General features: G+C 35.7%; 1 protein-coding gene across 28 annotated transcripts in view; it reads right to left on the reverse strand.

Moving 5' to 3' along the window:
• The window catches only part of QKI (QKI, KH domain containing RNA binding), a 478,774-nt gene that overhangs the window by 384,130 nt on the left and 67,236 nt on the right, over positions 1-27,408 (reverse strand). For 17 of the 28 annotated variants that reach the window (XR_012054688.1, XR_012054691.1, XR_012054692.1 and 14 more), the window contains exon 4: positions 9,585-9,635. The exons of the other annotated variants lie outside the window; for them this stretch is intronic. Coding sequence is in view for 5 of the 17 variants with exons in the window: in XM_030269589.4 (XP_030125449.1) it covers positions 9,585-9,635 (51 nt within the window). In the remaining 12 variants the exon portion in view is untranslated. The remainder of the gene's footprint in view (positions 1-9,584; positions 9,636-27,408) is intronic. 28 annotated transcript variants of the gene reach the window in all.

Consider the following 27,408-nt stretch of genomic DNA (forward strand, 5'->3'; position numbering starts at 1 on the left):
ATTTTTGTGACTGAATCTTAGGTTTTGACAGGATTGGCTGCTAAAAAACAAAGAAAAAATTCTGAAAAACAGCCCATCCATTCCCAAACCGGTATTTGAATGATACACTTCTGAGATTAACATTTCAATAGTAGTTGTTAAGTTAGATGAGGCCTGCAAACAAAATAAGTGCTTAGGTAAGTACCAAAACCAGAGGTTTTTATCAGATGAAACTCCAAGCCAGCCCCGCAGAAAACCAGTTTAAAATGATGCACTAATTACAGTATCTGTTTGAACAACAGAAGTAATTTTATAACATGAAGCATCAGAACACACTGATTGTCCTAACCCCTGCTGATAAACTGCTTTAATTGTGCAGTTACAGTCAGGCAAATTAGCACAGACTTCTGCTCCTACTGAGCTTCTAATGGCAGCAGTTCACAAGCAGAAAGCTGGTAAAAAAAGTAAGGTTACAAAGGTATGGTGAGGAAATAGCACCTAGTCAGGGAGAACACAGCAGATTATTCCACATATAGAATTTCTGACCCAAGTTTTCACCTATAGAAACAACGGATCAATTGCTTAAATTAACAATCGCATACTTGTTGTTTTGATTGTCACACAAGTTAGTGCTATTTATCGAGCCTTTAATTATAAACTATTATGGTATACCAAGCTCCCACACCAAGACAATTTTGGATTGCAAAAGTGGAAGGAGTGGGTGTCTTCCAGCACACATTAAACTAGCCAGTAGCTGTCAAACATTGTCAAAGGGCATTATCTAAAGCATCTTCTAAGAACTCTTCTTAAAAAAAAAAATAATCTGGCGGCATGACACAACCTAATGCTTAAATGACACAAGAGGATTCTATTCTCTGTCTCAAAGCCTCAGCACAGACATTGAGCCCAGGAGACTTCAAGCCCTAAATTCAGATCTGCCCTGCAGTCAAAATGGTTCCCAAAGCTGCAGCGCTCCAGAGAGCCCGGCCAGCAGGAGCCTGGGCAAACCCGGGAACTTTCTGTCAAACCTGCAGCACTGTACCTCCCCAGCAATTCCTGCTCCATACTTCTCTCAAGCTGTACCCCTGTGAAAAATAAGGTTTGTGGAATAAGCTGTATTGCCGAGTGCTATCAAAGCCCAGGAGCCTGTTAAGACTGAATATTTCACTGCTGTGGGATAAAAGTAAAAAAGTTTTGCACACATCAGTGTCCACAGAGAAATAAATGAGAATTTAGTACATAAAATGCACAGTGCAAACTCAATATCTGGATATATTCGTTAGAGATGAATGCAACTTTTACTACTGACACCTAAAATTACTATGAAGTAACAAACTTCTCCCAGGCAGAGGAGAGAGACTGTCCATTTCTCTGACTTTATACTACAGGTAAGAGTTTCAACACTTTATTCCTGGCATAGTAAACTTTATATGGATACAGTTCACTGATATCCAAGTGTGGTTTTATTCCCCTACAGAAAAGGTAATAAGCACTATGAAACATTTCACAATATTGGGATTTTTTTTTACACACTGACCACTCAGTAAACAAATATCAAATTCCCTTGAAAGAAAATGAAATACCCATAAATCCTGAATGCAAGTCTTCTTGGTTCAGTTAGCCTTAGTGAAGCTAACTCTGAAGTACCTCTGTATTCTGAATTGCAAGGTACAAAAGACATTTTTCAGTGCAGGCTTCAACCAACAAAACCTGATCTGTGAAAGTGGACACATTCCTCAGAACATTCCCTAATCAGGAAATACAGGCAGTAACTGTATTTTAACTCATTGCTCATATCCATTCATCATCAGTCACTAATGAAATTAAGTTCCAAATAACCTGCAACTGTTCTAAAATCACTTCTGCATTATTTACCTCTGAGCTTATGAACATTATTAATCAGTATAAAGCCGATTCCACTATTCAGCCTTAGATGGAGAAAGGATGACAAAAGTAAATATTCTTTTATATAGCTTATTACCAAGCAGCAGCTATGTACCATGCATACATAGTAAATTACTCAATTTACTTCAAACACTTTACAATTTTTATTTTAAAAATAATTAATGGGATGTTAAAATTATAGAAGAGAAAACAAATCTACAATGGATCAGTTTTTATGAACATGAAAAAGTATCTCTTAAAGCAGAACCAAGATGTCACTAATATCATAGTCACTATATATAATACTATTGAATTTACTCTTTTAAGTACGTTAAGATTCTTTTGTATATCTTAGTTTTTATTTAGGTAGTATTCCAGTATTATGTTTTAATTTACCATTTTATTTCATTCTACCCAGGAAGAAGACTAGGACACCAAGGTACTAGCCTTGCTAACACATGCCTCTATTCCACCCAAACACTTACCAAGGTAACTAACACTCTGCTAAAGTTCATGCTGACAGACAAAATAGTCTTAATTAAACTGAAATCTGATGACCATATTCCATCTAGGATTCTCATATTAAGAGATCAGAAAGCGCTGACATCCAAAAGGACCTAATATGCACTCCAAAATTGACTCAAGGCATGGTAACTTCAAGAAATTTGCTTGAAGAAAGAAGTTGCAACTCTAAGAAAATGTAATGTAACTATCCAGTGGTTTGTACACGTCCAGGAACTGAGCATTAAGATTCTAGTACTGCCTCAGGTAAAAAGTCACCAACATCACCAGGTGGTGTTCCAGGAGTGTCCTAATACTGGGCCACAGAAACACAGAAGGAGGTGCTTCCCATTTTGCCCTCCTGCAAATCACTGCCCAGAATGTGAGGGGAAAAAAAAATTTAAAAAAAAACATGGAGGCATCCCCAGCCCAACCATAAAGGATTTCATCAGCAGTTACATTCTTGTGTTACTTAGGACTGGAAAGTTTTTGCAGTTTTGAATTATTAATTAAAACATATAAATAGCATACTGAGGTGTACCCTTATTTATAGCTTCAAGGTAATCATCCTCATTTTTCATTTTTCCATTAATATGAAACTTTTATTTTCATCTGTGCAAAGAACACAAATGGTAGAAAGCATCACAGGCACCTCTGATTTAATGATTTCAGAACTTCAGAAAACATCTGAGCAGCGATTTCACATTTTGGAATACTTACTGTATTGTCTATAGTAAAATTCTATCACTATTCCTCGACTGCATTTACAGGGAAAAAACCATCTGCTCATTGGTTCCTCAGTCTTTTAGTCTACACAGTATACCACTCCCAAGTATTTCTCTGAGAGTCTTTTTTTTTTAATGGTTAAGAGAAAAACAAGCAAGCAAACAGAAAACAACAAACTAAAACCTCAACTCCAACCCACTGTTCTTGACTCCCATCTGGAATGCCATTTACAGTACGCTGTATTTGGAAAACTGCACTCTATGTTGCATTATACACTAGCACTTCACCAAGTAAAAAAAAATTAAACAAATTATACTTTTGTGTTCAGTGGATGGCATGATCAGCACTTAGACTAGTAGTGTAATTGTACATGTTTTGGAACATTTTCTTTCTTCTTTTGAAGCACTATGTTGTAACTTTCATCAACAGTAACTACTACATATAACTGTGACATCTGTCTTTACTGCATTTCAGCCATTTTTATTTCTCCATTTCATGTTTTATTTCCACTGTCTTGTTTTGACTTGATTACTGCTTTGCACAGCAAACCTGGCCAATGTATTAACATTCCCCTCACCAATAATTTAAATTCAGTGTTAAATTGATCTATTTCACAGCTAAACTCATTCTCAACTCTCTGGGCTCCTGCTCTTTTATGAGAGCTCCACATATACATGATGTTGAATAAACTGAAAGGGTCAAGAAGTATCAAACTCACTTCTCTTCAGGTGCTATTCCTGCTTAATCTAAACACAAATTACAGAAACTTTCACTTATTTACATTAAGAGCCTATAGAGTGGACAAAAATGCATACATACATACAATTCATACATAAATTTGTTAAATTTCAGTATTTTTTTATAATTAGGAACAAGTGACTGGGTTTACTTTCCAAACTGAATTTAAAGACCTCTTAAAGAAAAGGAGGGAAAAGAAATATCAAGAGGAGAAAAACCGTAACAGCTAAGTGACCTTTTGGAAGTGCCAGAATAAGCAGCTGCTGATACCTTGCATTTTAATGCCAACAAATCCACACTTCTACTTCCTTCCTCTCCATTTGCCTATTGCTTTCAGAGTCCCATGGCTTAGCCTTTGCCTGAAAATCCGACCATTCTGCTGCTAGCATTTCCTCAAGGAGACATTGCACATGCCTCTCATGTGGATAAAAAATACAAGATACATCCATGGGGTAAATCTTAGTGAAGGATTTGAGGGAGTATATTGAAGGCAACTTTATAAAATTGCAATATATTGCCACCAACCCTTTGGGTTTTTTTGCTACAAAGTAACTGTAAACTTTTTAAAGAGAGAATTTTTCTTCCCCAATTTCCCATGATGCTAACACTTACAGTAATACACCATTACTATACATTAACATCTTTTCTAAGACTGCTTAGCACTTAGTAAGAAAAATGGAATTTCACTAACTCCAAAGCTTTTCATGGAATATACAAAGATGTTGCTACAGAATAGTTTTAACATAAACTTATATTGAACACATTAACATAACCTCAGTGTGCCAAGAAAATTAAAGAGCACCACCTCTTAACCCACAATATAATGGAAAAGTTTCAGATGCAGCATACAACTGTGCACAGAAGCCAAATTTAAGAAAATAAAACTAAACATTCTTCCCTATTTCCTAGCCCCCCCCCCAAAAAAAGAAGTAAAAAAGTAACAAGCTTATATTTTTTACTTTTTGCATGTACAAAAATGTGACCTCAGTTTAAGAACATGAAGTTACTACTGTTTCTATAAACTCAAGTGAGACCTGTAATATAAATAAAATTATTGTTATAGTAGTATGCTGTTAGTTTTATTTTAGGACATTGTGATCTTTGGTTATTACTGTTTGTCAAAGCAATTAAAAAAGAAACTCATTACTCAAACCAAACATAACTAGGTAGTAGTTTAGTAATTTCAAGTATCTCAAATAACTTCCCTAGCCATAAAGAAACTGTTGTTTAACAGCTCAGAGAAATGAGGAAAAAAAAATAAATTAAAAGAGCTGAAACAAACATTCAACATCACTGATTTTTGTCAAAATGGTTCAGGTTGGGGAAGGAAAAGGGCAGAGTATATAACTTTAACGTGTAAGACTTAGTCAACAGAACTTTACTTGTGGGCTACAAGAATGCAGTCAAATGCAGGAAAGGGGCCATGTGTAGGAAAGCAAAGCTGTTTTTATTGCTAGGACCAGGCTGACATGGTTGCAATGCCAGGGTTTTAGCTCAAAATCTGTATCTTGCAATTCTTGAGAATAGTTACACATCCAAATCACAAAGAAACAAAGAATAACCAAGTTCTGACAAGAGCAGGCAGCGTCAGACTGGAAAAAACAGGGCAAGAGGGAGGGATGTAACCAATGTTACAACAGCTCTCATGCATAAACTGAAGTGCTTTGTGCAATCCTGACCTTACCAAAAAGTAGTGTATCAAGTACTTATATGATAATACCTAGTATTTTTCTTGTTTTGCCTTTCTTGTTTCATTTCTTAGGATGAATCTTCATTGGAGATTTCTTCAAAGATGTAATCCTGCTTCCTCTAGGTGTGTCAAGATAGCAAGAAGGCTCAAGTGCCTAGGCAGCTAAACACTACCCTGGTACATTTGGATTAAAAGTGCCTGTTATGCCAACAAGAAAGCAGAATGCTAAACATAAATCAAACTTTCCCATAAGTGGTTGCTTCAGTGAATATTGACAACTTTAGATGCAATGTCTGTAATTAGAACACCAATGTTGCATTGTCACTTCAGAGAAAGAAACTGTCCCGAATCCCAAGACAGAACTATTCTGAGTTTTCTTGTATAGAAGGGTTTCCTCCACAGACTTCAGCTTAACACACCTGCAGGGTTACTGCTCACTCCCACAAGAGAAGTGGCTCCATTCTTTTCTCCTTCCCTCTTCTTTGTAGCAGCAGCAGCTCTTGCTGGGGCCTTCCAGAGCCGATTGAACACAGCACAAACCACAGCTGTCAGAATAGGTTTTGCCTGTTTAGCAAGCTGAACTGGCTCAGTGACACATTGCACAAGCAGCAGGCTGAGCTCAGAGGAGGGCACAGGCAGATCTCTCTGTGCAGGAAGCTGCCAGCTGTCAGTCACACCTCTGGCAGGACAGAGCAGCCACAGCCACCACACCACAGCAGCCCAGCCGCTCCCAAAAGCTACTGGGGGTGGGCAGCCCCTTGCTCTGACTGCCCAGGGGACATGCTGGCATTTAGAAGTCCCACGTACACCAAATGTCATCTTACCTCAATACCTAAGTTACTGTTAGAAGTTAAGTTTTCTGAAAATTCTACTTCCACTCAGAATTAGGCCTGCAGAGCATCAGCTTCCTTCCACTTCAAATGCTACATGTTGCTTACCCAAGAAACTAGCACACTATGTCCCATGTATTTAAGCAAGGCTGTGTCAAAGAACAAAACCTTGCCATTCACAGCATAGTGATTAACTCTAAAATAAAGTTCACTTAGACATAAAGCTTTGGAATCTTCTTAAAAATGTGTAGTTTCACAGATGATAATGCAAATTAAGTAAACTAACGTATCTTAAAAATAAATGAAATTTTGTTACAAAGTATACAGAAAAATAAAATTTGCCACTGAGTACAGGACTGACAACAAACATTGGCTAACAAACTAAAGCTCAGTCCTTTAAAGAATTCAGAACTCCTGCCTCAAATAATCTCAACACACAAGTTTTCCCTTTAAGACTGAAACCTTGCACAGTCTGTAATTACAGATTTATTGCAGCAGTTGCCTCAAATCCTTGCTACAATTACATGGGATTTGACACAATCAAGCTACCAGCAAGATAATTCAAAAGTGTGACCACTGTTCCAAACCTTCTTTACGACCAATTTCATTCAACTACTCCAATGATTAGGATGACTACAGAATGAGGAGTATTCCAGCACATGCCACATGTTCCCAAGGCTGGATTAAACCATAGTAATAGTCATGCCAGTTAAAGACTGTATAGCTGAGTGCCAGCTTGGCACTGATATTAAATGGCTTTTGAGAATACCACTGATAGTATATTAGGAACACCTTTTCTATAGCACACGAATGATAGATGTTCAGGATCTCCCTTCACTGCTCAGATAGCATTAAAAAATAACCAAACAAAAAAGCCCAACACAACCACCAAAAAATCCCGAAATTAATCCTTCCAACAAACAAACACCACAAAAAACCCCAAAACAAAACAAAAAAAGCCAGCACATAGCAATATGACTTTAACATTGCAACCCCTCATACTCTCTCTGATGGTTTGCACAGAGTTCCCTGGTCTTTCAATGAATCTGTCCTTAAGGTCCATGTTTGGAAGTTTTTATTCACTTTCTACACTTAATGAGCTGAAAACTACAAATTTTTAAGTTCATTTAAAATACTGTACACTAGCATCAGCTCTATGTATAGCATCTGTGCAACACATTTAAAATAAAAATTTTGTGAAATTAATGAAATAAATGATTTATGTAAAGGAGCAATTATGACAATTACATCCACTTTTTAAATTGGAAAACAATGTTTAATAAACCTCCTGCTCTTTACATACACACAAAAGAAAGTATTAGCTAGTCATAATTATAATTCATAGTCAAATATCACAGCAGTTACATCTATACTGGTTTCAGGAGAGAATGTCTAGATGTTAATCCTTCAAGATCCCATTCAATTAGCAATCCTACAACTGCTCTTTAGGACACCCCATCATCCTTCCAAAAAGACACCTGGTTTCACAAAAACTTTCTGAATCCCAGAAATTCTGGTAAAACGTACAAAAACATTCACCAAAGGAATGTAATTTTCTAAAAAACTCATTAAATAACGAATTTGCTGACATCTTCACTTGTATCATTTTGAGTAAAACTGAGTGTGCCAGCTAAGATCTATAACTAACCAAATTATCACAGCTCCATTCCAAGTCACCATAATATGCAAAATTATGCTTACTATGAAAAATTTCAGGTTCGGTTTTTTTCAAGACATTCCCTCAGCTAGCCATTTCCCTCTGCTACCAAAGACATTAATGCAGAGACAAAAATTATTAGTAAATATAGGACAGATTAAAAGAGGCAAACAGAATGTCATTACAGTATGAAATTACAGAAGCAAAGTAAATCATTGATGTGCTACTCAAGTCACTATTTTAAAAAGAGCAACTTTTCAACGAATTCCAGTACACTATCCAAAACATGCAAAAAAGTTATTTAAAAAACTGCTTCTGCTCTTCAAAAGACAAGTTAAAAGCTTCTTTCATTAAAATATCCATTATATACATTTTTAGATTGTGCGCTTATCTGCCCCCACAAAAAAATCAAATGAAAGTTTTACAGTTTAATCCAATATACTTCTGAATTATAGAAGTTGAAGAAGGTAAGACTGGGTACAAAAGGTCATTATTAAGAAGCTTTTCTTACATTTTACAATGCTTTAATCCACCTCAGAAAATAAGACAGCATTGTACATGAACTGAAGACAAAAATAATTACACACTTTACTCACACCCTCAAGAGACAGGTAAGAGAATGGTCAATTTTTTCAGTATAAACGTTTCCTCTTCAGAAAAGCAGAAGCATTACAGCTTTTCTCAAAATGCATTTTCAAGAGATGACAGGGATTTACTGCCAACTGACAGGTCCTGACCTCTCACCTCCTTTTTCCCATCCTCTCCCTTCTCAAACTGGCACGTTTTTTTGGGCCCACTGAACTATTCTCTCACATTAGCTGACCAAAATCTAGCTTCTTTGCTGTTCCCACTGTAACCCTCTAACATGGACTGGAACATTTGTTCCCCCCTCCCAAAACAGAGGTTTAGCAAAATTTTCCCAGTGTAATCCCGTATTTTTTATGCAACAATGCAAACTGTCTGGTTTTAGTCACAATAAGGAATAAGAAAGTCTTAAAAAAATAAATCAGCAAAACAGACGGATAGTTCTTTCCTGTACCTCTAATACAGCCTTCAAGAGGATGTGATGCCATCAGAGAAACTAAACGTGAGCTTTCAGAAATGTCCCTAGCACAGAAGTGGTCACAGGTTTTGTACAACTACATAAAAGGTTGCTCAACTGTCCAAAGTGAGAATGCCAAAAAGCTGATGTGAACACCAGTAGCTGAGGGCAAGAAACAATCAACACTTCTTTTATTTTCGTAAGAAGAAAATCACTTACAACACACAAATTTTCATTTTGTAGATCAGTTCAAAAGACAAAACTTCAACTATTTTTATTACCAAAACCTTTCTAATATTACAGCTACATATTTTTACACCAAATGGGTATTTGCAGTGTGTAACTGATGTGAAACCTGTCTATAATCAATAAAAGCTAATATATATTCTTCCTCACATCGAATCATACAAAGCAAATTTAAGAATGGGGGAGAGGCTGAGCTCCTTTTTCAACCAGAGTCTCTTCAAATAATAGGCCATTTGCAAAAATGGAAAAAAACTCACTGGAATGTTTACAAGACGTGAAACATTTACTTGCCTCTACCTCCAAAATTGCTGCATCATGGCTGTCTCTGCTCTTAAAGGAGACCTGAAAAGCAAAAAAAAATTGGGCTTGTGCCCTATTTTGCTTCTTTAAGATGTTTGAGAGGCATGAAGAGCTGGAATTAGGGCTTTTTTTTTATTACCCTATTATGGACATAAATTATTCCTTCTTGTTTACACTTGAGACTGAAATTTCAAGAAGCCATAATGTAAGACAACGTAGTAAAGGAAAAACAGTGCAAGAATCAACAGAAGCTAAGTCACAGAAGAAGGAACAAACTTTTTTTTCCCCCTCACCCCTACTTCTTCGAGTTCTCCTCCATTTGGGTGATGAATAACACAAATTCCTTTTCCAGAGTTAAGCATTCTTGCACTACCACTATTTGTGATTTGCACACAAATTTCTGTTTTAACACTGTGCATGCTAAAGAAAAAAAAATGGGGAAAAAAAACATAGATTTGACTGAGGTTGCATTCTAAAATTTTTAGATATAAAACAATTGGAGAAAACTGAAGTCCTTTTCAGGGACTATTTATAGTTCAAAATAAGAAAGTAAGTAAAAAAAAAAACCCAAACTGTTAGAAGTTCTCTGCAAATGGCAAAGTCTGAAAAATCCATGAACTGTCTAGGTATAAAAGGGAAACAAACATGACTTTCTCCTCCACTACTAATAAAGCCTGTGAGACATTTCCTGTGTATGCTGTAGTGAAGCCATTATTAGAACAGAAAAGCTGCTGCAATGTATTTTCTAAGAATTAGCATATTTCATCTTATAGCACCAGTAAAATAAAATTAAAATTTATGCTAGATGCAAAGGAGCAAAGAGTATAGTTTGTTTTAACTAATGCCCATCACTGCTGGGGCAAGGAGAATAGCTCATTAATATTAACTGAGATGGGATGGCACCATGTATTTCCATTCAAAAAATTGTTCAAAGCCCCTTCCTATTCCTTCCACCCACACTTCAACTATGTATTTACCATATATGAAAAAGAAAAGTCTAAATTTTTTTTTGTAAAAAGGGGAAATTTAAAATGCTGCTTATGAAAAACATGCAGTCATCAAGAAAAATAAAAGCACGATTCCTAAAAATAAGGAAAATATTTCTAAAGTACATACTTCGAAACTATTTAAGACAACAAATTCTCATAAATTATGTATCACTGAAAAACTACACTCAACAAGTACAGGGTTGTAGTTAATATTTTAAGCCAAATCAGTGAACTGGCTGAAGGTCCTCATCATTACACACATGGAACATGATATTCCTGAAATGCTAAACCAATATATTAGATAGGCCAAAGACCTGAGCGTCTTTACCACAGGTCTATTACTCAACTCAGCTCTCTGTTATCAACAATAATAATGTTACTTCTCCGGCTGCAACATGCCAAAGGCGCCAATTCAAACAATACTGGCACTTAACTAAATGCTCCAGTGGCATAATTCAAAAAGGATTATTTTGGTTTGTGGGTTTTTTGGACAATTGGTTTGTATTTGGGGTTTTTTTTTGCATATTTCGCTTTTGTGTTTTTTGGTTGGTGAAGGGGGCATATTTGGTAGGGGTTTCTTTTCTTCCCATATACAAATTATAAACAGAGAATGAAACAAAATAAAACCAGGAAAAAAAAGCAACAAATTTCATGTTTCTTTAAAATACTGGGAAGAAGTCTTTCTTGAAAAATGAACTACAAGAAAATTATGTTTAGTTTAGAAATTACTTACAGAGGTTTATAAAGAATCAGATTTCAAGATCACACAAAAAAGTGTTTCAAGGCTATGAAGGAAAAAAAATCCACAAAATTATAGAATTTGTTGAACAAGAATTATTTTCATTAAAAAGTGCTTTTCTGGATGAAATATATGGTGACATAGCAAGGTAGAAGTTAAAAGTGAAAAAATTAAATGCAGACACTCATGTATCTCATATCATGGAATGTGAAGTTTAACTTTGCAGGTTGAGTCTATTGAACAACCAGCTGTCACTGAAAACAGCAGCCCTGACTCTGCTATTTCCAGAGCTGCCCCTGCTGTGCAAGGCCAATTTAGGAAACTCACAAACTCAGTTGACTCTCGAGGATGCACATGAAGCAGTGGGAACAGATGTCCTAAGGCCTTTAATGGGAACTGACCATCAGATCAATCCAAACATAGTGCCATACCACTCACAGAAAACCTTTAATAATTTGCAATAGAGAGAAGATTTTTTCCTCTGAGGGCTACTAATATGATTAGAGCTCAGGCATTACTCTTCTTAAGAGTGTGTGAGCCTCTTCAATCCTGCATAATTTGACGCAAATTTAAGTAAAGACACTTAAAATTAAATTCTAATTTAAGGATATCTGTGGTTAATTCAATATCCACATGTCACCTTCTTAAGGAAAAAGTGTATTGATAGAGTGTAGAATTCACTTTAAGATTACCAAACATATGAATAATACAAACATATTACTTTTTTTAAAAAATTATGGTTTTAATACCCTTTTTATTATGCAACACATGGTGTATATATACTACTATTTATCTTGATGCCTCTTTTGCCTATACAATTACTTCATACAAAGTATTAAATCCTATTTAAATGCTATGGAACAGAAGTGCCTGACTGACTTTGGGGGGGATCTAAGTAATCAAGTAAAATAAAGTAAAAATCAAAAGTATCGCAACTATCAGTTTCAATGCTATTGTCCACAGGAATTTGAAAGAAATTAATCTTCTGCTGTAATTTACAAACAATGCTCAAACTTTTTGCAAAACTATAGGGAAAGACACCTCACAGGGAAAGACACCTTCACCAAAAAGTGCTTGCCCAAGTCAGAAAAATCATCAGTGAAAGCTGTCGATAGATTTTTTTCCCTCTGCTAGTGAAGCACATTTTAATTATTCAACAAGCTACTCTAATAGTCAACAAAAGTAAAACTAAAGTTTCCAATGCAAGTCATGCTCAGCTAAGCATACAGAGTATAACCTCCATATCCTCCCTGTTCTGCCCCCAACCCTTGCCCTGCAGGCAGAGTTAATATGATTTATTCCGCTTTTGTAGGATGTCACAGTGTTGTGATGGGGGCAAAAAGGTGGAAACCATCTGCACTAAAACTTTATTGACTGACTTAGTACATAACATACAACTATTTAGCACACCAACACTCAAGCTTCACAAGGCAACAAGGCAACATTGCAGTTGCAGTGTATGCAAAGCAAAAGGTTGGCACAACTCATCAATAAAAAAGTTAAAGGAGACCAACAGCATGAAATAGACAAATCAATGGATAAAGAAAGAACGTCAACAAAAGATGAGGTGTCTCAAAGCAAGATGGGATGTTTTTATTTGGGCACTTAAATACAGATGAACTCTTTTAATAGCTTGCTCTAACATGATACAACATGCAGGATAACATACCTACTGGAGTTTTAAAACATTGCCCCATTCCAGGCAGAAATGTTACTTCACTACTCTGAAGATACCAACAGACAACCTCTTAAATCTGACAATACAACAGTACACAAAAATGCCACAAATATTAAAAAACACAGGCATGCAACAGTTTTTCTAATATAAGAAAAGGCACTAAGAAAATAAAGAAACAAAAAGAGAAAGTTTGCACTGTATATGCTCACCAGGAGTCCAATGAGCAGCTAAATCACCTCTGAATAAATACATAACAGCTGAAACTCCAGGTACAGAAAATTTTAGTAAAAAGCTCCACACTGAGCTTTTCACTTTGTACATTTCAAAGTTTCCCTTACATATGGGAATAAGCTTGGGGTTTTTTTGGTGGTACGTCACCAACCACACACAGTCCCAGGACACTGAAGTCCACGTGTCTGCAAGTTCTGTATGTCCTAATGTTCACCCCTGTCCTCCAAGTAATTACGTGTTTGTTAATACTATTAACCATTGCAAATGCTGGTATGAAGAGCTGAGTGAATAGACTAGAATTCAAATATCTAGTTTAATACATATGAAAAAATCTCCATTACAGAAAGTAAGAAACTGTTTATCATACTTGCAAAAATCACAGATAAATAAGCATTAGAAAAGAAACCCTTTTGCAACTATTGTCACAATTTTGTGGAGACTTAAGACCTTTTTCTCAGTTTCCTCCTGATCTCTCAGGCCTAATTTTGTTCACCTAAAACTTGCTGCATTTCCTGTTGGCTGTGTTGCCTCACTTCCTTTTTAATGACTGCCTTGCAGAGTCTCTAATTGGTCACACAGGTGAGCACACTTTACTACTTTTTTTGAAACAAGCAAAAAAATCTCCAAAAACCCTGCCTGTTTCAAGTAAGTTTAGTTTTTCACTTTTTCTAATTTAAGGCCAGTAACAAGACACACAACAAAAGACCACTACTCTCATCATTAAAACTTGTTGCTGAATACTGCTCAGGATTAATGATGACTGGCTATTACAGACATGTGACACAGTAAAACCAAAGTAACAGCATTTAATGTACCAAGAAAAAAAATTCTACAGGATTAAGATTTTAGTTCTCTGAGATTAGATGTAAACAAACCATACTTCACTACCAAAATTTTAGCTTGATCTTTACCAACAAGGTATTTTCATTTTAGCATATAGGAATGTATGAAGTCCATGATGCACAAAACCAGATATAGGGGGAAAAAAACCAAACACATAAAATGCAACTTGATTACAGAATTGTTATCTACTTCAGAAGCATAGACACATACACAGACACGCTGTATATACATATGTATAGATATAACAAAATTCTTTGTGATCTGAGTAACATTTTGATAAATTAGACAGTACATCATACTACACTGAAATTTTATTCTATACATCTTATCCATTATGCCTCTTCTTAAGCTTAACTCCTAGTAATTTTTTCCCAGTTTTAGAGACTTAGACCAGAAGGAATAGTCAGGATGATTTAATCTGGCCTTCAATATATCATAAGCCATTACTTTTCAATAGAAAAAGAACTGCTCTGACAGTAATCATTAAAAATTGGTTTAGAGTGTATCCAGGGTCATCATAACTTGACTCCGCTAATACAGGGAATTAAAGTTTGTTTCTAGATGGATTCTTCACATTTTCTCTAAGAGAAATCTCTATCACTCAAAATCTGATTTAAAGAAAATTCTTAGCTTTGAGGCACAGATATACCAAGGGCTAACTGGTAAATTCTCCTTACTTTCTTTCACAGTAAATTTTGAAATTTTACACCTTAACCTCATTCTCAACTGCCCAAACGGCTTAAAAATGGGCAGAAGGGATAAAGAACATCAATATCATTGTTGAGTACTTTAAAAAATCTTAGGAAGTTATGCTCAGAGTGACCTCACTAGAGAGAATACTTCAAACACCAGATGCACCAAGTATTATGCAGCCAAAACCTGCAAATACAAATGGGAGACGTATTCTATAGGTCCCAATCATAAATAAAATATCATTCACATTTTCAGTTTTTTAGTTGTTGATTCTACATAGGCAGGACTCGAGCCCGCAGGAAATTATGATTCATTGTGTACCTCTGCAATAAAAACCAAGTTTTACAACATGCTTTCAGCAGAACTGTTTTCATCAGAAAGAAAAAAGCATGTTTAGCAGGTGTATATATATTTCAAATGACAAGTACCATCAACTCAGATTATAGGGAGAGATAGAGGGTCAGAATTTTCCTCAGTGGTACATAAACCCTGTCAACAGAATGCTTAACAGTGTTCTTCTGGATGACTATTTGGAGAGCTGCAAGCTCTCAGCTTCTAGATTTTTCCTGTCCTAAAGCTTAGTGGTAGAAAAGTTAAACTTTTTTTTCAGAGTTACCAAGAAAGTAAACTTTTCCTATTTGACCAAGTGTATAACTTAACACAATCATTTTTGTCCAACTTTTTAATGAAATCTGTGAAAAACTGTCCATGGGGTGAGTGCAGAAAATTACCATATTTGTGCATTGTAGCTGCCATTTCTCAAATGGAAAAAACTCCCCAAAATCTTAAGACTGGAAAAGAGAATTCCCATTCAGTCTTAGATTTAGGAACTTCACTGTGCAGCACAATCAGACACAGCAATTCCTGCCAAAAGGAACTGCAACTCCTACAAGAACAGTAAAGAACATAAAGGGAAAGCATTCTCGTCAAAAATGTTCCAGAAAAGGCAATTGTAAAGTTCCATTCTTTTCCACATCTTAACACAGAAATTTTCCTTTCTTCAAGAAGATCTGCACATAGAGATTATGTGAAAATACAGCAAATTAATATCTATTCAAAGTTGGATATTGCAACATTATTTTAAAATTTTGTATATGGAAATTAATTTCTCTAAAAGCAAATACAAGAAAGACTTCCTCAAAATTGTAACTGAACTACATAACAAAGAAAATACTCAAAAAATGCTAACAAATCTTTTTCAAGCAAGTAAAGTCAATGAAACGTAATCAGACCAATTTAAGCAGAAAAATGTGACAGCCTTGTTACATTTTCTTTACATGGAACAAAAAGTACAATGTCCATTTAAGACTATTCGTTCTGGAAGAACACAGTCTTCAACTTTATTTGAGGCTGGGAATTTATACTGAATGCATGATAGTCTGAGAAAACCTTTACCAAGTGGGTTTGGGATTACAAAAACTGTATGTGGCTAGACAGAGTGATCTGCAGTGCTCACCTACAAAGTGAAATGACCATTCAATGTTTGAGCAGAGGAAGCCCTCCAATGACTGCAGAACATAATCCTAAATGGATGAGCTAACACAGTTACACTAACAGTCTGCTGCAGAACTGCTGTGCTTTGAAGTAAATCTACTAATCTGAATGCATCTCAAACTCACATTCCATGGGGTTTTTTTACAGTGCAGAAAAAAGAAAACCAGAAAAAACTGTTAAAGAAACAGACAGAGATAACTTCATGTCAAAATGCCAGATCATAAAACACCTTATCAAGTTCTCATTTATTGCTTATCACTGTTTACTTGGCATAAAAGGGCAATTGTGTGGTGGTAGGAACTAATCTACATTTATTGATTTCATGAATTACCTACAGAAAATATAACCAATAATTATATAGCAACTTATTATTAAAAAATTTAATGAAATTTATCAGTTAATATGCCCAGAAGAACATTTATTTTAAAAGAAAAGCAGACTACTTAAAAACCATGCCAGTTATTATCTAAGATGGGCTTTCCAGTGTTCTTTCTGTAAACCATTATCAATTCATACAATTACAATTTTTTTTTCTAAGCCTGATTTTCCACAGCACTTTTCCTGCATCCTGTGATATTACAATGTTCCACTAAAAAAAAAAAAATCTAGCTTTCTGCTCTTTACATTCTATTTAGGTTTTCAACAAAACAAGGAAATCTTTCAAGTTTCCACACCTTACAAATTCTTTTAAGAAACTGTTTTATCTGTAATGATTTTTATGTTTGTTTGTGTATGGTTATCTCTAAGACCAGTCATTACTGCTAACCATAGTATGTGCAATATGCTTTCTGAGCAAACTTTTACTAATTGTGCCTAATTACTGCAGGCAACCACTCTTAGTCTGCATGTGACCTCTATTCACCTAACAGTTGAAGCTCTGAAGTTCTACTTAAATTACCATGCACTGCCACAGCCACTGAGCTCCTCAAAAGAATTTCGTGTACACGCTCTAAAGCTGCTACAGTAATTACTCCTTTTCACTTACTGCTTCACATTTTTGGCCAAATTAGTCTAGCATCAAACATTCAGCTTTCACACTAGAATAAAGCTGTTCAAGCTTGCTGAACACAGACTTTCCAAACTTCATATGAAAAGCAACCAACCCATTCCTTAATTTCTTTGGATAAATTAATTAAAAAGTATTTAAGGGTTACTATAACAATTTTATATCCTTTCTTACTGCCTACTGATACAGTTTGTATATATTCACTGTTAGAATATTCTTCAGCATTGGTATCTGAAATAAACGAAGACTACCAAATCTTCTATGCCAATTTTTCTGCTTTACTCCTTGTTAAAATCTGTTTAATGTTTAGATATTCCAAAAATAGTTGCTACTTAGAGAAGTCCATCTCAGACTGCATTAGGAAAACATGCTTCACACACTTGGACTAGAAAAACTCAAACACTTGAATTTAAAAAAAAATCTGCCATGTAAGATATGCAAGATGCCATGTCACGATACAATAGATTTTCAAAAACCATTGAAATAAATAATGACCAATGGCAACAGATGCTTCACACAGAGGAAAGAGAAGGAATAAGAGCAAGCATCTTCCGAATTTGCAACTCTGACAGTGCGGTTGAGGTTTCTTTTTTTCAGCTTCTACTATAGCTACTGTTGTTAAACAGCAGGATTCAAGAGTCACGAAGATTCAAAAAAGAAATAAAATAACCAAAGCTCACCATACACTACTACACCAAAAAAGACAAAATTCCTTTGTCTTTACTGTCACTAGGTTTATGAAAAACCAAAGTCGTCTCTAAAGAGATGAAAATATCCTGCTAATTTTCTTCACCTCACCCCTTCTCCACCAGATAAACGAGGGCATTATCACTGTTTAATACAAGTTTTAATTGAGTACTGTCACTGGTGGGAAGAAAAGTGTGGAACCACTACTTTCCATATCAAACAAAGCAGGTAATTAACAGCTACTCCGGCACAATCCCTTATCACCAAAATACACAACACTGTTAAGTTCTCTCAATGCTAATGCTTCGCTTCAACAAAGGAAAGCTGATGTTTCAGGGTCACATTCACTCCTTTAATACACAGGCATAAATTTACTGCTCAGTCAGACACCTATAATTAAACACAAGAAGGATATAATTCTAATATTCAGACAGGCTTGCATATGAGTGGGATATCTCCCCCCTTTAAAGATGATTGCCTTTCATTTTTTAAGTTTCAAGCAGCTACAGTTCACTTAGTTTTGATTACATAGCAATTAGATATGCAAATACAAGAGATCTAAAAAAATGCTACTTCAAATGTCAGATTGTAAGCAATCAAGCTTATTCTTTTCTCCTGTACACACAAGCTATTCATTAAATAGCTATTGTCTTAAAAACATTCCAACAGATTGCATTTATCAGTGTTTTAGAAGCAAGAGGAGTGCACATTACTCAGAACACCGCTCATGAGGGAGCGAAATTGATCTTACAATTACTTTAATGTATTCAAGATAGTGGTTAACTTAGTTGAAACTAAGTATCATCTTCTTTGGGCATTTTTCCCACCATTGTTGTTATCAATATCGAAACTCACTGCATCATGAAATTAACTAAAACTCATTTGTTTATCTATTTAATGACAAACATGTTAGCAGCAAGTGTCACAGCTAAAATCACGGAATTGTGAATATCAATATATAGAAAATCGATTCTGAATTATCAATTTTTTCACTGTATCTTACAAATAGGCTCATATAAAGGAAGTCACTATGAAATGATGTGGTTAGGATAGTTTTGGCAGGAACAGCCATTCTGACACCTGTCCTTTTTCTCCCTTGAAGGCCCACAGATACTTTCTATTACAAATACAGACTTTTTCTGTCTGTATTTCCCATGCATCTAGACCACATATAAGGTCTTAGTTCTTTGTGACATATTTCACTTGCAAGCATTCCGCAGCTTGAGATCCACTGATCACTGGTTAAAATAGTGGGAAAGGATGGATGCTTGGCAGCAGCCCTGAAGAGACCAGGAAAAAGCAACTACTGCAAAACTACATGGACTGGTCTATAAAATAGTCTTACCCACAGCTTGCGGAAAACCACTGACAGTTGGAAAACTTGTTCTTGCAAAACTCTAAAACAAAAGAATAAAATAGGATGGAGGCAGGGGTTGGTCAGTTGTTTCTCTAAAAGATCACAAAATCACTCCAAGCTAACGGGAGGGGGAAAAGATCCCTAAAAGCAAGCCCATGTGTTCAGTGACTCAGCTGTGCAGAAATGGACACTAACACAGGAAGCTGAACCAGTTCACTCCTCAGGCTGAGCTTTCCAGCCAAGTAACTGAAGTAAATAAAATGTTTTCCTAGCTGATTCCATGATCACCAGCCACCCTTCAATATGTCTCTCACAGGAGCACAGATCCTTTTTCAAGGCCAGGAAAGCAGCAAAAATTACAGAGGTCTGTTCTAAAACCTGAAAAATATCAGTCTAGTTCTGCAGCCCAGCTGTAGGCCCCAAAACATTCTGCAAAGTCAGACCCAAGAAAAAGCTGGAAAGGCTTTTTACAAGAACTGACTTTTATGAGCTAACAGATCAATATGTATGTGACAAATTATTTGACATTTTGAGGGTCTTCCAATTTCGTCCCCTCCCTGCCCCCCCCCCCATTAAATACTCAACGTGATTTTCCCTTCCCATCCCCTTGCAAAACAGGAGCCTTATTTAACCAGCCAGTAAGGTAAAACTCATTGCCTGTCAGCTTGCTGTTGTTGTCCATGCAATGTTTATATTCCTTCTGTTGCTTCTTCCCTAAGGGTCACTATAAACAACTGTTTGAGCAGCAAACATAACCTGTGTATTCGAACTCCTACCCGCTACAGCCTAACATAAAAAATGATACAGCTGACAGGGAAACCTGAATAATTCCCTCCCAGTGGTGCCTCTGCAAACACTCCCTCATCTATTACATGGGCCTTCAAGAAGACACTGGGGAAATCCTGCATCTACTACTGTGAAAAAAACAGGATCCAAAAAGCATGCTCAAAATGCCACATTCCTGCCAATTTCTGGCAAGATTGGTGATACAGCACTGTGCAATCAAATTTACCATACTTAATATTCCAACTTACAGAAACAGCCAGTTGCAAGTGAGTTTAACAGGAACACAAGTAATATGCCAAGTGTGACTTACTTAAAATAATTACACCTTACTCTACCTGGTAGATTCTTTTCCTACAAAGTCATGAACCGTACATTTGACTGCAAGCAAGAGGTCTGAAGCCTGCAGTAACCAAATCAGACTTCCTCAAGAGAGCCGAAAGACATAATCAATAGTATATGTGTTTTTGTCTTCAAAATGTTTCTGCAGGAGTATATCTGATTTTTCTTAGAAATGGAGAATTGTGGGTTGTTTTTTTTTTTGTTGTTGTTGTTTTTGGGTTTTAAGGAGGGTTAATTTTACTACCAAATTAACTATTCCAAAAAGGTACATTTCAAGCTAAATTGAACTTCTCATTTAAAAGGCTGGATATTGAAAAAATCCACTAGTCAAGATGCAAAAACCAATTTTGCTATTTGCAGTAGCCTTGTGTCCTCACTGCATACTAATTTCCAGTGTAGCTCCAGTATTTCAAACCATGTAACTTTAAAATTTATCACTTATTTTGGTTTGCAATACAGCTTATCTTAAGACTTTTTCTGATTCATGCTACTGTGAGTCAACATGAGCTGAAAGATTTAAGTTCTAGGTCTTTTTGTCAGTCAAAATTTAAGTGAACATTCAATTCCAGCACTGTCAACTTGAAACATAGGAGTATCTCACAGCCACCTCAAAGACTGCTTGGTCATTTATGGATCACTTACTAGATGGAAAATGACTACAACATACTTTATCAGCACAGAAAACCTTATATTTCTCTCTATAAAATTTCATATTAAATCTAAAATTTGTCAACTACTATCTTTGAGTTCTTGAAACTATGTATCAGCAACAGTATATTTCACAAGTTCAGCAAGCCAATTAAAATATCTGCCAAGACCCACAACAGCCTAAAAATTGAATTCCCTTGTATAGATATGGTTTTAAATATGGGAACATTTGAAATCAGTAGCTCAGAACCTTAAACAGTTCTGAAATAATTCCATCATGTTGATCAATTAAAACAGTCAGGTACTTCAGGTGCATTCAGTCAGAAAAACGTGGTTTTCAATTCTTTATCACTCTGACTGCCACAGAAGCATTAATTGTTTCTGTGTGGCTCAGGACTGAAGAGACCAGACATACATTTATAAAAATATGTAAAATCTCACAAGCAGTGGCAGAGATGTTATTAATTATATTATGGGTCTCATCTTTCAGAAAACTCTTTCTTATTCAAAAGAAACATGCAGTTGCTAAAGTTCACAGGAACTTTACCACAGAATGGACCCAGGGCTCTCACTGCTTCACTATCACAGTGTTAAAAAGAAATCTAACAAAGAAATCACCAAAATACCAATATCAAATCAATATCAAAGAACATAATTTAAAAAAAACCCTTCAAATAGTCAAAAATCCCCATACCAGAACATCCAATTCCATGAAATGCTGACCTCCCCGGAAGCAATCATATCAACCTAGCGCCACAGCATCTGCACACAGAACACTACAGAAAATTAGGAAGAAAGTAACACCTACATCAGATTTACCAGACAGAAAAAAAAAAAAAGTATAATAATTTACATAAGTATTTACATCCAAACATTTAAGTTATATGCACTCACTGCCCACATGTCAGATAAAGGCACTCAATTAACAGGCTGTTCTTTGCTCGTGAATAAAAATCCCTGCCATATATGCAAAAATACCACTGGCATACTTCTAAAATGATACCTAAAAGAAATGGCAGTTTGGGTCATAATTACATTGCCTATTTTTAGCTGTGCCAGGAATCAAAAAGGTTTCAGGAATTCTAGCTGACATACTAATTAACCTTAACCTTTTATTTCTACTCAATCCTCATGTCACACCTACAACTTACCTACAGAAGCCTCTAGCCAAGTGTAAAAGCAACTTTGCTATCTGCTCTCCACACCTCTTCAAAAGCTACTGCATTCAGAGTTCACGTTCCAGTAACTTCAAGGCAAGCAAACTGGTGAATTTGCATTATCACCCTGACTCTCAGGAAAAAATTTTCTCCTTATACTTTTGCTGTTGGATTTTTTCTTCCCAATCAGACAGTCTTATGCATGCTAAATAATTTTAACTGTTAGTTAGTAGCATGAGAAGTACGTCATTATTTCCTTTTGCCTTGTGTAATCTTCCTTGCATGCATTACTCAGATTCCCCAGTTACAACTCTTGTTTTTAAACACCAATGTTTGTATCATTTGCTACCACAATGCAAATATATAAAGTGTTGCTAGAAACCAAAACTCATTTTAGTGCACTTTCACATAATCTAACTGTATTGTCAGGGACTAAATGAAGCACCATAGAAATTAACCTTCCTTTTATTACAGTAATTTATAAAGCACATGACCAGTGAGGAGGAGGTACTCAAGGACCAAGATGGAAAAAGATAGCTAGAGAAGATTTCTAGAGAGAACTAAGTGGAACCTTATATCAAATCAAGGAAGATTCATATAATTTATGAAACAAGGGAGAAATTCATAAAAGAGGGAGTGAAAAAACACAGAAAAGTTGACCTAGGTTCGAAGTAGCAGAAACATTACGAAGAGGAAGGAAGGGAAAAAGAGAGGAAAAGGAGAGAGACTCAAGCTCCCCAGGGAAGTGGTCACAGCATCAAGCCTGAGAGATTTCAGTAAGAGTTTGGACAATACTCCTGGGCACATGGTGTAATTTTTGGGGTGTCCTCTGCAGAGCCAGGGGTTGGACTCAGTAATCCTGAAATGTCCCTTCCAACCCAGTATATTCTATGATTCTATGTAAGACTCAGTAAGAAGAAAAAAAAAAAAAAAAAAAAAATTCCTTTAGCTTTGGCTGTGAAAATGTAACTGCTCCATAAATTATTTTGGGTTATTTTCCATAGTACTATACATATGTTCACTTCCCACAAACTTTAAGTTTTTCACACATCAAAACATCCTGGTGTTTCCCAGCAACTGTGTTCTGCCATTCTTGACATTTTTATACTGACTAGACATCTCTTCCCTGTACTGAGTCCACCAATTCTTATCTAATTTGGTACATAATTCCGTAACACCTTCTTATGAAACCAACCAATAATTCCCACTTTTTTCCTGCAGCCAGAGTTTTCCTGTTACTTCAGCTGACAGTTAAACCATTTTGTCAGGCCCATGAAAGCTACTGTCTGAATGCAGTCACTGTTTTGCAGATCTTTCAATGCCCAAAACCAGCCTGTTTTCTTCATTTCAAGCTATTAAGGTTAGGACAAGATTATTTCTGTCATGTAGGAATATAGTGCTGAATTGACTTATTAGTCAAATTACATTCAAGAATCACTAACATCAAAAAATGCATCAAGAAAGCATAAATACTGTGTGTTATGTCTGTTCCACAACAAGACTGTGGCACTTAAAACAGATAATTTACACAGAATATCTGATTCTAAGGTAAAGAGTCTCCAAGCATTACTTAGAGTGTTTTGCTACTATAAGAGTAACAAGTTCTCTCTACCAGAAAAACAGATATCTGTACTTGGCCTTACCAAACATTTAAATAAGCTTTCATCCTTTCATGAATATGCTTAACACACACTTTAAACAACTGCTCTGAGTTGTAAGTAAAATTTAAAGGTATATTCAGTGTGCATGCACTTCAGTGAGTCCTGTATTTATCAAAACATTCCCCACTTACTGGCCAAAAAGATGTGAAAAAAAAGTAAAAATTAGAAGACAGAAGCTGCTAATCACTCTTATGAAAAGTTAACAAAAATTGCCCAACTATCTGTTAATAAATGCCTCCCTTTACCTTAAAAGTGTAAAGACTAACAATAAAATATTGTTGACAATAGCTGGATAAAGTGAGGATACTTTGGTGGATAAAATATCCTCTAAAGTGAGAATACTGTCACATCCTTATGAACAGCTACACAGCTATCTGAACTTCAGTCATGTGCTTAATGTATGGTACTGCAGGCCATACAGGCAGAAGTGTAGCCTGTGATTAACAATATCCATTTCAATTCAAGTCTAGGCATGACAAAGCTAATACTAAGCCAGAAAACCTAAGGAAAATGAAAATCTCTAAACAAGTTTAAATGGCAAACTGATCATTCATTTTAGGAGTTACACTTGGTGATTGTTACCATACAGTTAGCAAGCAATCCAGTACCTTGCTGCAATGAAACAGATTACTTGTCTCTATTTGGAAAACAATAAAATAGCACAAAGTCAAATATCTCTATCTTCTAAATATTCAGTTAGTAATTTAAGTATTTGGTTTCAGCAATAGTGGTTCTTATTTTGTGCTTACTCTTTTACTCCATGCTAAGGAGACTTCCTATCAGTCTCAGTAAAATTGCTAATAGGACCCCGAGGAGCCATATCCACTATGGTAAACAACCACCTGCCTGTATTCTGCCTGCCAGAAGCCACCTAAAATATTAGGAGAACCAATAATTGCCAGGAAGTGACAGCTACTCAGGAATCACACAGGCAGGCTGCTTTCCCCCTGAAACAACAAGCTCTAACTCCATTCCCACATTTAAGTAGACTCAATCTTCATGCTGGCACAAGAAAATTCCCACAAGCCTAGAACTAAGTATGGCCTTTCCCACACAGAACTGCAAGCACATTGCATAATACTGAACAAACACACTGAAAATGCAATCCTGAATACAAATTATTTCTGGTAAGCAAGATTATCACTTAGCATTAATTCTTAAGGAAGTTAGAAATGTTACTATGAAAAAAGGTTCAGGTTACAGTAGAGTTTCATTATCTAAACCTTGCTTCACTACTTTCCTAGACAAAGTAAAATGCAGATAGATGTTTGCAGACAATTTGGTCAGCATCTCAAAACAATTCTGTATGCAGAGTCTCCCAAGCCTTTCAAAGCTTCTATTCAAATGCCAGATAAAAACCAGAGAGCTGAAACCTGGTCAACCTTTAAGAACACAATTAACACTCTCTGTGCTTCCCAACTCACAAAAGCTTAGAAATAATTCTGCAGAAAGAGAATTTCTGCCATGCTACAGGATGAGTCAATTCCTGTTCAATAGGCATTGAATTTTAATTTATAAACCAGACTTGTTTATGCACAGATGTTCAGGCAATGATTCAGGATTCCCTTGATATACTTTCTTCCACTACACTTCGTGTTACTTTTCTCTGATTTCAAAATAAATCTAGATGCTCTCACTGCTTGCTCATAAGGGTCTTTCCTCACAGGAAACTGACAGAAAAACAAACAGAAGGAAAACATAATACAAGCTGATTTCAACTAGCAGGGCTTTGATTACACTTCAACAGTTCATAGTTTCCAGTGTACTTAATGGTATTAAAAAGAAGTATTTTGTTAAAGTCAGTTATTTCCATATTTCATTAGCTCAATAACCAATTTAACTGCTCTCAGAACAAAATGACATATAAGGGATTTTTGATAGCAAAGTTAATCATAGCCCAAAGCCTTCAGCTATTTTTCCCAGTACACAGGAAAACCCATGTCTTAGCAGTACTAAAATATGCTTGGAAGCTGCAACTTTGTATTGAGCTCATGTAGAAATATATCCAATATACATTGGATATATTCAGTATGTAGCCAATAAAGGGCAAAAGTGTGTATGAAATAAACCATTTTAAAGATGCATTGCATCAGATATGTATCAGTAATTTTTTATGAAAGACTAATATTGCCTTGTAATAATTTTTAAGGTCCTCAGGCACCTGATTTTTTCCCCTTCAAAATAAAACCATTATGCTCTTGAAAGTAAGAGCACTCCCCTGGCTGCTATGAAAATACTCTTGAAATAAACTACTTCAAATAAGAAGCGTTTGTCAAATCTTATATAAAACTTCAGGAAAATGTTCTCTTGTAAAATATGCATTCCCATACATAACTATGCTAGTTGTGCTTGCATTCTTCACACTGTCATTGTGAACTGAACATTTTTACTTAACAAAAAGATGCATGAGGGTAAGTTTCCAAAGATAATACTCTAGAAACTCCAGAGTACAAAACACCCAGGAACATGCTTAAAAGGAATCTGCTGTCAGTGAGAAATAACATCTATTACCTTCATCACTGTCTAGTAAAAATTCTATTTAAAAGACTTATAAATTCACTAATCTTTAGTATTTAGTTACAAAATTAAAACAGTAATTTGGTAACAGGACTTTTTTTTTTCTGTGATGGTTTTCTTTTTTGTCTATGCTATTAGCTAATAATGTAAACTCTTGACAGGGTCACTGGCTCAAATATTACCAGGGTTATATAACTCTAGACCTCTGTTTTGTCTGTGAAAAGGGAAAAAGGCCATGCTTCAACTATTCTTTAATAAAAACAATAATAAAAAAATCCAGCTTCCAGCTTTACAATTCCGCCTGTATTCGAAATGAAATGAAGGTTTTGAAATTGGAACAGCCCATTTTCTTAAGTAGTCACTACTGAAAAGAAAAATTACCTTACAAGCAACCAAAAATATTTTCAGCACACCTTATGTTTTACAATGAACCTCTAGGAAGGCAAAGCAGTAGCAACCACTAAGTATATTCTTAAACATCTTTCTTAAAACAGGAGTTGTTACACAGTGAATATAGAAGTTTACATTAATACCTTTTTGTTTACAGTTGGTTTAAAAATGAAAGGTCAATTATTGTAGTAGCCAAAAATGAAGCATTGAAAAAGTCTCCCAAGCCTGACCAGTTTGAGAAATCAAACTTAATCAAGACATACATGCTTATGAAAAAGTGTATTCAGAGGAAATGCCATGGTAGAAGACCTTGAAGTTTATGAAGTTGTGAAGTTCCCAGGGTAGTATCTTAAACACTTCACTCTGAATGCCTTCAGTAATTTTCTATTCCAAGTTTATTACCTGATGAATGCAGGAGTTTCAGCACACACGCTGTATAAGCCATGTCTCAGTCTCAGCTAAGGAGCTGCTCTTACAATGGCTTTTAATGGATAATCATGGAAGTTGATGGCAATTCAAATGAATGCAACAGTCAAACCCTTGCAGCTTTGATTTGCAACAGAAATTAACAGAGCAGAACACAGCATCTCAAACATGCAC

This window comes from Taeniopygia guttata, chromosome 3, assembly GCF_048771995.1.
Source record: "Taeniopygia guttata chromosome 3, bTaeGut7.mat, whole genome shotgun sequence".
Classification (NCBI taxonomy): domain Eukaryota; kingdom Metazoa; phylum Chordata; class Aves; order Passeriformes; family Estrildidae; genus Taeniopygia; species Taeniopygia guttata.